General features: G+C 40.0%; 1 protein-coding gene and 1 long non-coding RNA gene across 2 annotated transcripts; one reads left to right on the top strand and one right to left on the bottom strand.

Annotated features, from left to right (window-relative positions):
• Nucleotides 1-60: 60 nt before the first annotated feature.
• On the top strand, nt 61-1910 carry hoxb1b (homeobox B1b). Its single transcript, XM_063893805.1, has 2 exons — nt 61-930; nt 1185-1910. The coding sequence occupies exons 1-2, from the start codon at nt 366-368 to the stop codon at nt 1493-1495; spliced, it is 876 nt and encodes a 291-aa protein (XP_063749875.1). The 5' UTR covers nt 61-365; the 3' UTR covers nt 1496-1910.
• Nucleotides 1911-2945: 1035 nt separating this feature from the next.
• On the bottom strand, nt 2946-9769 carry LOC134870483 (uncharacterized). Its single transcript, XR_010166572.1, has 4 exons — nt 9676-9769; nt 6948-7043; nt 3326-3549; nt 2946-3153 (listed from the first exon to the last, which is right to left on the bottom strand). It is a non-coding gene; the product is annotated as an uncharacterized LOC134870483 (long non-coding RNA).
• Between the last annotated feature and the right edge of the window lie 1237 nt (nt 9770-11006).

The raw sequence follows: 11006 nt of genomic DNA, 5'->3' as shown, positions 1-11006 counted from the left end.
GAGGCCATTAGAAGACTTATTCATATTATTATAACTGTCATTTGGAGCTCCTGTAACACTAAGTCTGAAAATGTGTCCTGATGTTTGTGTTCTTATCAGATGGATGAGCGAGTTTGATTGAAGCATTTGTCATGTAAATGCGAGCCGTTTGATGGACGAGCCTGCAGACTTGACAGAGTGCTGTAGGTCCTTCGCCATTGGCGTTTCGCGGGTCACATGGTGTGTCAGGAAGGTGATATGAGGGTGGAAGGCACTTTTACAGCTTTGACATACTACCTAGAAGGTTAGGGCAAAGAGAGCAGCGATTAATGACTGCTCAGTCTTGATCGGTTGTGAGCAAACAAAAGGCCAAAGCAGAGACCAAGATGAACTCCTACTTAGACTACCCCGTGTGTAACAGGGGGACGAATATTTTCAGTGCCAAGGCTGGATATCACAATTTAAACCATGGATACATGTCGTCCAGCTCGTGCGCAACAAGTGATAGTTACGCACCGGACGGCCAGTTACTTCCTTCTCCTTCTGCGCCACACCAGCTCCCGAGCCTCCCTCTGCACCACCAAGCAGCACACGTCAACCTGGATCTGCAGTTCGTCACCCCTCCGGGAAATACCATGTATGGGTCACCTCTGGAGTACGGACATCACCAGTACGGCCTCGCGCCCGAGCAGGACCGGAGTTTCATCCACTCGCAGGTTTCACCCCGCGGAACCAACATGGCTCCTTACACCGGGGACAGTTGTGGGTCTGGTGTTGTAACAGGCGGCCAGTATCTACATTTTGGAAACGGGGATCAGAGACAGCAAGAGTATCCAGAGAGTGTTTACACAAGGTTACCGAGCCAAAGCAGGGAGAAGGATTTGGAGCATGTGGAGGAGGCTTCTAAAACATTCGACTGGATGAAAGTGAAAAGGAATCCACCTAAAACAGGTATGTTCATCTTGAAAACATAGAGTTGAGTTGTGCGTTTTCTAGTTATTTTTCTTCTAAAACGTAGCCTACTGACAAGCGTAAAAACGCAATTTATCTGAAAAAGATATACCCACATTGTTCTAAAAAGGTATTTGGCAACTAATGTTTTGTTCATATTTCTATTCATCCTCACATGTATAATTCAAATCTATGCCTCAGCTCCATGACTTCCATATTTTTCCACTCCATCATCCATCCATCTCTCTCCACAGCTGTACTGTCGGAGTTCGGAGTTCCCGGCCAGCACAACGTGATCCGTACCAACTTCACCACCAAGCAGCTGACCGAGCTGGAGAAAGAGTTTCACTTCAATAAATACCTGACTCGGCCACGAAGGGTTGAGGTTGCCGCCAGTCTGGAGCTCAACGAGACGCAGGTGAAAATCTGGTTTCAGAACCGCAGGATGAAGCAGAAGAAACGCGAGAAGCTGGGCTGCGTTTTGGTCAGCAATGCCGCACCTGTAGAGAAACTTTCTGGCACTGACACCTCTCCAAAGGGGAAAGGGAAAGACAGTAAACCATGATGTGACTTTTAAAAAGAACTATATGATTGTAAGGGCCTGACGAGTTCTCCACTTCTTTCCTTCAGTCACACCATTCCAGAAAAACTGTGAAAAATGCACGTGGACTTTGTGAGGTTTACAGGGTATGTGTCTAGTGCAATGATTAATGCTGAATTGGATTATGAGAAACTTTAAAAAATGTATTTTCATCCACTTTTGTATTTTACGCCTTCTTATAATAAGCCCATGCTGTTTTGTGTTGGAGCACTGAACTATTCAGTGTCATTGTTTGCACTATTTATTTACAGGTTATTTTTCCAACAAATGATTTAGCTTAATAAAGTTTATGAAACAAAAACAAAAATTGTTTAAGTAGCTTATTATGTAAAAAGAAATGCTGGTTAGTGTATTCAAACTTTTAATTTTGATACCGAATGTGCTCACTTTTAACTATTTGCCTTGTTTTAAAAAAAATACATGTATATAATAAATTGTTCTAAATATGGATGTTCTTGCGAATTATTTTCTATATTCACTTCCATTAATAGTCTCACCAAAGTTCCCTTGCATAATGTGACAAGAGGAATCTTTCACAGCACATGGGGTGGTTCCCAGTGACCTTTTCACCTCCAAATACCTCCAGGGGCTCTAAACATGACAACAAACTCCAGGGAGCCAGGTCTCACCCTTGATTTGTTACCCAAATTCTGTTGAAGACAGTTGACATGTTGCAATGACATCCACTATTATTTGACATACTATTTTTAATCTAACAACCCCAAATGTAGTTTAAAAATAGAGGAAAAAGTTGACTGTTTGACATTTAGGTGCTCATTGTGGCTTCACCTCAAGATAAACGTTTGCTGAAGCTGACCACCTAGTTTCATCTGATGGGGAAGGGGCAGCAGTTCCAATATTTGCACTGGGTGTTAGGTTTGCACACACAGTTTCTGCCCCGGCAGCATCGGCCAGTTGGTGCCCTTTTTCCTAAAGCTGAGGTTCACACAGAGTTCAGGCACAAATGAATGCAGAGTCAATCTGTCAAGACACCAGAGTGGCTCAGAGAAGTCAACGCGAGGGGCTCTCATTCTTAAGATTTTTGAAGGTATTGCTTTTAATATTTATACTACAGAGATTAAACCCCATTTAGTCAATGTTCTGGTTTATGCAAACTGTTATAAGTTCAGGGCCTCTGAAAAACAATGTGCTTGTAGGAAACAAAAAAACAGCAATCATTTGAAATATATCCGCATGCAGTTCTCGAGCAACTATATTAAAAATGAATACAGTTCCACTTATAGGAGCTACAGTTGAAATACCACAAGCCCCATTATTGTAAATTAGAAAAGGGGCTGAGAGGTTTTGTTGACACACATTTATTTTAACAGCCAAAAGCTTCCAGAAGAGTCGCAAGGCCACGGTGACAATCGATATGGTGAATAGCGACAGATTCAACAACAAGAAGAGGGGGACGGAGCAGAAAACAAGAGTGGGACTTCATTCCAGAGGTGTGATCCCTGCCATCTCTGCAGGTAATACCTCAGCGCTCTCAGCGGGCTCTCCATCTGGAGGTGTCAGAGTCGGCGCTGCAGCCAACACCAAGGAGACAGATGTTCGAGTCCGGGGGAAGAGGAGGAGGATGTTTTTCACCTTCGAATCAGGAAAGCTCTTTTCGCCTTCTGCAGGGGGAATGTAGGGCAAGGAGGAGAGAGTGGTTAATTAACACTGAGGGACATGACAGAATATCATTTATGGTCAGAAAAATAATAAAAGAATGAACTGCAGAGTGCACAAACAAAAAGGTCTATTAATACATACAGCGTCCAGCGTGTTTCGCCTCAGATATCTTACCAGCTTTAGCCGGCCCGCCTCCCTCTGCACTTTGTTTGAGGTCAACCCAGTGCTGTTTGTACCCCATGCTGCTGGCAGTTGTTGCATGCTCTTTTACAAGTCTATTGCCATGCTCACTTCCTTGGTTTTCTACCAGTTCCTCTGTCGCATGTCACTCTGCAGGGTCCCAGGGCTTCAAAGGGAAACTAGATACAGTATTCATGGGATACCGGGGGGTTGGTGATCTAAGAGATACAGCAGAAGAGTCATTTTTGTTATCAAACTACATTATCTACTACATACTCTAATATGCTGATAAGACGCAGTGATAAGCATCAGTTGGAATGGAAGACACAGAGCAATATCAACCATACTCTGATTTATTTATAAAACATTTTTCAGGAATAAAACATAAAGTCATATTTCTATCAGGCTGGAAGGCACGAAGTAAAGCAGCAACTAACAATTGTCTATGTTATCAATAATTTGCAGATGTATGATTTTCATTGTCATTTGTTTGGTCTGTAAATCACCAGAAAAGAGAGAAAAAAGAATACATTTTGGGTCAAAAATCCAAATGTATTTAATTTATTCAATTTACTATAACGTAAGACAATTAAAAGTAGCAAATTAGCAAAAACTAATAGTTTAGAAGCTGGAACCTTTACATGTTTTTCAGTTGTGCTTGAAAGAAATTGAATAATTAATCAAAATAGCCGCAAATAAACGTTCTGATTGACTTATTGTAGCAGCTTTAGTAAGTAAAAATGGATTAAAAAAGAAGTCCTAAATGAAAATAATGGATATATAAAAATAAAAAGGTGTCCTCGATATAAGGTGCAAATATCAATGGTATCCATATGCGTTTTACTATTAATGAGAATATATATTTTTAGCACTTTTATCAGAATTTGACAGTGTTGTGAATTAGAAGAAACTTAAGAAACCATGAATAGCCACATGTGTGATTTTTACTATTGTTTTTTACTAATATTTCCACAATTCTACTGCTGAAGCCTTATGGAGAAATGCTGCCCGGTTATGAATGGCACACTCTCTTCTTCCTTTGTTGTGGCACTGAGGCTCTTTTTAGCCCAGACTGGGAGATTCTTGACAACCATCCCCCATCCGAGTCAGGCTCTATTGGATCTGGAAGCGCCAGCCGACCTGAAGCCCTGGCCTCCTGGGTCCCCCCTGCGACTGCATCCTTTCCCCACTCCATCAGCAGAGTAACTGAGAGAGACAAGTGACTTGGCCAGGGTTAACATCTTAATACTCCCTGGGATTGCCTCCAGGATCCAAATGGCTACCCCTAATAGTTTTCCTCCTCTGTGTGCCTGTCAGACCGCCATGACTATATGCCGTAAGAAAAACAAGACTAGCTGAGAGGCAGCGTAACGAAGCAGCACAATGAAATAATGAGGGGTGGTGAGGAAGAATTGAGCAGCCCATGAAAGGTGATGGTGTTAAGAAACAAACCGGGGAGTGCATGGATACTTTGCATGGAGACGCTGTACACTTGAAATGAAACTGGCTTCTTCCTTTTACAGCCCAGGAGGGGGGAAAACCAGAACTCAATCAGTGTCACGTCACATGGTTCAAAGCGGCCAATTCGATGCTGCCAGGATGCTGAGAAATGCAAGGTGACAGTTCATTTTACCAGTGACAGTGTGTCGGTCTCGCTTGCTGGTTCCCCAGTCAATTCGCAGCGAGCAGTGAAGGTTGAGCATTGCTGGAAACAGACAGCAGCTCCCCTCCCCTCCCTCCCCTCCTCGTCCTCACCACTCTCTCATCGACCCTGCTCTGCTTTGTATTCCAATTAACTGGACAGAGGGAGCGGCGGCGGTGTGCAGGATCACAAGCATCTCCTGGCGTCCTTCCAGTCTCTCAATCCCAGCGCCATCAATAGTGCTGCACTTCCCTTTTCCCCTTTACTTTCCTTTCTTTTCTGTTCCTTTCCTCTCTCCTCAACTCATGACAAGGGCCAGTTGTTCAATGGATTCTTCTTTAACAACTGCCTCTAGGGACGATGTCTTGGTAATGAAAAATAGGTCCCTCTCATACATTCATATATCACATGTAATAGAGGTATGTAATCACTCAGTCGAGTCGACATACTGCGAGCTGTAACTGCTCCCCTTAACAGACAGCTCAAATAATGCTGAATTAATATTTTGAAATGGCTCATATATCCTACCATAATACAATTTGAATGATTTTCTATTCAATGCTCTCAGAGCTAACATTGATTTGAGTTGAGGTAACCCCTCCGACTCAGTCAATATGAAGGCTGACTGAAGGTTGTAGATTTAGCGCAACACATTTGCTCTTCTGTCTTTTGTGTCCTCAATCTATCATCACTTTTCAGCTTCGCCGCCACCAAAAGCCCCCCTACACTGACATATGTTTGAGCAATGGGTGGGTTGGGAATACAATGATTCTGAGGAAATCCGAAAAGTAAACTACCTCTTTTTATCTCCTCGAGCAACACAAATATTTACAACAGACCATTAAGCACCAGGCCACCTTTTCTCATTATCAAGGGTTTAAGTATGATTGAGATATTAGCTGTTCGAAAAAGTTAAATGTATTATTACAGAACGATTTTATGGTATGGTAAAAACTAAAGGTAATGGTTAAATCTAAGTCAAGCAACAGCAATCATTGCAGACTTTCAACATTCTCTCTTCTCTGAATTTGAAAGCTTTGTAAGGAAGCCCATTCAAGCCAAACCACTTGTCAGTGTCTTAAATGCTGCAGAACTTTTGAGATACCTCTTGCATTGAATACACAAGCACTTAAGCACTTAAGCATTTAGGACTATTTCTACAGGTGCCAATGTCACATATATGGTCAAAAGTCTCTAATATTTTAAGATGATTTCAAGTATTTTTATGTCAAGCAATAATTGAAGCACTGTACCCAGACAAATTCCACCTCAGGGACAATGAATATTACTCTGATTTACTCTACTTAAATCTTCCTCAACAATTATATTTTACCAATTTACAGAATTGTAGGCTCACAATCCTTAATTCAAGCCTCAAACATAACTTCCTTTTCCGAAATACAAATAAAGACAAACAAAGCCTGAAGACAGGCATGTCCCTCTGGACTGCGAAATACTTTCTGCCTATCTTGAGAATGCAATGTTGTGTGTGTGTGTGTGTGTGTGTGTTTGCAGGACAGGATACACACACCCTTCATGCCCTGAGGATCCTCCTGACTCTCTCTCCTGGCTCTATCAGATCAGAGAGACCTGCTGTCCCTCCCCACACTGCAATGCAAATGAAAAGGAATGCACTGATAAAAGGCCAGATCCTAAAGATGAGAGGGCAGAAGGAGGACAGAGGCAGCGAAATGCTAAAGGGGGAAAGAGCCTCTTGGGGAGATGAGAGGTGGCGGAGGAGTCAGTGTTGGTAGTAGCGGGAGATCATAGCCTTGCTCCCCCTCAGCAGCGTTTGATACAGGGCTTTTGTCGCTCTTTCAGCGGTGCATTGTTGGGTGGTGTAATCCCCGTCGGATTACAAAGAGCTTCCCTTTTCATATGGGGCTGACCCAGCAGGCAGGTGGCTGGGGCTCTGTGGAGCTGTCAAGGGGAGGGAACCTCTTTTCCAGGGGAGGGGACCCCAGTTCCTCTTACCTTCACAGGGGCTTTTTGCTGGGAGGCCAGTCAGGAGCAGGTCAGCGTGGGGACAATTCTGACATGGGATTCAACTTGCTCTGACCCCATTGCTTCCTGTAGAGAGGTGACAGGCAAGGAGACCATCATGAAATATCAAGCCTATCAACATAAAATACTAAAACATTGTCTGATACAATTAAAAAGATAATTCTGCCACTGTTGCAGTTTTCTACATTATGTGATAAGTAAAAAATGCCACAACATTTGTTCTCATTGGAGAATAAGTTTTGGGGGATCATCCAACAATAAAATTGTAACTGACATTTAAGATCACATAAACATCTGACTTTTTAAATTAGTCAAAGTCATATTTTTTCAAAGATTAGGAACCAAAATTTCCGATTATAATTATTTTGCTATTTAGATGTGCTGGGGAAGGTTGCATTAAACCCATTTATGTTTAAATACTCAGGCGTGTTAGTCTGTGAAATAGCAATTAATGTTGTGTGTGATGTTGTTTAGGACATGAAATAATTATCGTGTGAGCTTCAATACACATTAGATCAACATAGACTTGACTGATATCTGGTGCATTCTGTCGATGTGAGCAGTGTCTGATTGAGCTTGAGCTCCTTGATGGCTTTTCTTGTTGTGTTTCAGTAATACACGATCAATAAGGTGATGGTCAGACTCACCACTATTTCTTTAAGTATTACAACACTCCCCAATCCCTCCTCTAAAGCCCAGTCAAGTATATTCCATTGCTGATCACCCTCAATGGGTAATATAAACCATTCATCCATGCCCTGTCAGATATAGTGAGGGACCAATTAATGTGATGCTGCATTCACATGTTGTCAGAAATACCCTCATTAGTTTTCCAGCTTGAATAAAAGAACAATTAAAGTAATGATTTCTACAATTTAATCAGTGAAAGTTAAAACATGTCTTATACCCAATTGTACAATGCGTGTTAGTTATCTATTTATTTATCTAGTATGAAATGTAGTCATTTTCTTATCTTTAAGTTCAAGGCAGTTATGCAACTTTCTTCATAAATGATATACAGTCTATGGCAGAGGTGTCCAAACTTTTTCCACCGAGGGCCACATATAGAAAAACATACTGTACGAAGGACTAGGCCACTCAATAGAGGTGAGGTATATTGTTCGTAAGTTAATTGATAAGTTATCAAAATCAATCAAATGCAGGTATCAGAAATCAAAGGTTTACATAGGGTTTAATTGATTTTGTTACAAGTGTTGGTAGCTCATTCCTTAAAACACAAGCCTCAGACTGCTTATAAGGGGAAAAATGAAGGGTACATTTCACATGTGTTTTACAAATACATTATTGGGCTTTTTTTTAATCAACCAACATTTGTTAGAAAAAGGTTTTCAAATTGAATTGACTGATTTTATTTGAAAGGTTGGCTTATTACTCATGAATACTACTGTGTAATATACGTTTACTATGTATTTAATAAGTACAATATAAGGAAAGCACAAGTGTCATGCGTGGGCCATATTCCATTATACTTTTTAACCCTTCTGTTATATTCTTTTTTTCTGTAACAGCCAAAATATTCTTGGGTCAATGTGACCCAGGGCATGTTTAATTATTCAAAAATGGTCAGAAACCCCAACATCCTGATTTTTTCGTTTGTTCATTGTTTGTACCTCTTATTAATCTCAATTCAATCAATATTTAGTGCAATTGTGTTATTCACCTATCACAGATCATGGTTCCATTAGGATAATTCACTCGTTTTTCACAAAAAAATGCACATTCAAACTCATTTTTCTGTATATTGGAAAAAACTAGATATACAATACATTAGTTTTGCATAACATAAAATGTTTTAGATGGGGTGGCAAATACATGACAAGAACCATTTTAATTTTACATGTTTATTGCACTAATTAAGGCAAGCAGAAGAAGTTTCATACAAAAACAAATTTGACCCTGAATGTAACAGGAGGGTTAAATTAGCTGAGGGCCGATTTAAAATGTACAATGAGCCGCATTTCCCCCCGGGCCTGGTCTATGGATAACGTTGGATATCTGTGACAGCGAAAGTTCACTTGAATGCACCACAATTTGAATTAACAAACACGTCTACTAAAATAGTAGGTAGGTAATTAGTAGTTAGAAAGCAGTGTAGGCCAGCCTACACAAAAAGTAGCAATATTATAATTAAAATAATAACCGTTTTGGAAACATATTTTAAACTCACCTTCGTGGACAAAGTCAAATGAAAATCATGGTAGCCCTAAGTGTAAGTGAAACTCGTGAAAATACGTATTGAATGCTTGCTAGTGTCATGTTTCATGCCACCGAAATAACTTATAATAATGTGTGCCTCTTATCAAAGCGAACCATGGCACTTTCATTCAAGCCAAACCACTTGTTAAACTCATTTCCACCTTTGCTGCAACCTTAGGTGTTAAGTATATAAGTTTAGTCTGGAATAATGCTGCTAAAGGGGAAACTGTCGGCTGCTACATACCCCAGGCAACGTTAACAAGCTAACTAAACATTCTCCTAACACTTACCACGACAACGTTAGCTGACAAGTGTTCCATTAGCTACAGGTTTGGGTAAGTAAAGGTAAACACACGTTAGCTTCAAGTTAGCTCAACGTTAACATATTGGTAGACATGTTCGGGTTAACACATTCTTACACAAAACATACAAAGCAAAAGTCAATAAAGACGTTACAATAATGTAATGTAACGTTCTTTACCTGGATTGAGAGAATATATCGCGGATTTACACTTGCAGGCTAACGGCCGTAGCTTATTAGCAGTTGAGTGGCATTCTGACAGCTCCGCTCTCTGCGCTAATGCTAATGTAAGCTAACGCTAAGTGGATATGGCTATGTATTGTTAGCTGAGCAACTTTATTTCCTTTTTATGCTAAATTGTACTGGTACTCCACTTAAGTTTGGAAGCCAATATTTTACTTTGTATTCTTTGAACGTTATTAGTATAATACAATTATAATTAGCTAATAAAATATGTATATCAGCATTGTTCTATTTCAATGAGTTACACATTTACCATCTGCAACATAAAAGTCATGACCACATTAATGAATTGATTCTTTTTCGATTTGACATAGTATTTCCACTAATACTAATAGCTAACCAATACGAGGGAAATTGGTTGTGCCTGTAGAATATTACTTTTGCCACTTTGAGAGACATTTAGAAGAATAATCAGGATCTATTTGTGTATGTTTAATTAATACCACTAAAAGATGAATCTGAAACATAAATAGCCTCAGGCAGAAAAACTAGGACATAATGTTTTAACCTTTATTTACAGTCTCGTATGAACCTGCTACCACTCTCCACTCTAATCCTGGTCTGACTAAAAAATACTGGCCTAATGATTTAAGGCTAAAAAAAACATCACAGGAAGACCTCACCAAAACATTACTGAATCAGGGGCCTTTGTTTTGACAATATTCAACGCAGAAAGAGCAGTTGACTGTATTGCTTGATGTAAAAGTCTTGCTAAATGATTTCTTATTTACATTAATCTGTGTCTGTTTTGCTGGAGTAGTATGGAGATATACTAATATCTCCATACTAATATCTCCATAATACTACTACCTTAACAACTTTTAGTTTTGAAATCCTATTTTGTTCAATTCAGAATCACACAAGTGCAATCTTATTTTGCTGTAGTTGTTTGTTTTTTTTTCTCAATATAATGCGGCTCTATATTGATCCCTGTGTTGAAATTGTATGTTTGGTGTCATCCTTTTGAAGGGGAGGTCAGGCTAAACAGATCACTAATAGAGCAGCATATCTCGAGCTGACAGGCAGGGATTCACTGTCTTGCTCATGAATACTTCCAGATTCTTGCCATCCTACACATGTGAGGCCAGTCAAGGTAGGAAGGATTGACATTTTGTATTATGTTGAACATTTCTATTTGTAACGGGACATGACAATGTTTTGTCACAGGGAGCACAGCTGCAATGATAATTTGATCAGTTGATTCGTTGACTAGTTTAAAAAAAAAAGTATTGTTTGGATATAATTGCCTATTGTTTAAATAATTGTTA

This window comes from Eleginops maclovinus, chromosome 10 (assembly GCF_036324505.1).
Source record: "Eleginops maclovinus isolate JMC-PN-2008 ecotype Puerto Natales chromosome 10, JC_Emac_rtc_rv5, whole genome shotgun sequence".
Lineage (NCBI taxonomy): Eukaryota > Metazoa > Chordata > Actinopteri > Perciformes > Eleginopidae > Eleginops > Eleginops maclovinus.
This window is presented reverse-complemented; position numbering and strand designations above follow the sequence as displayed.

Bases quoted from the DNA above. Each gene is read 5' to 3' on its own strand.
- hoxb1b (XM_063893805.1), top strand. From the start codon at position 366: ATGAACTCCTACTTAGACTACCCCGTGTGTAACAGGGGGACGAATATT. The intron at 931-1,184 runs GTATGTTCATCT...CTCTCTCCACAG, and splicing joins AAGGAATCCACCTAAAACAG to CTGTACTGTCGGAGTTCGGA.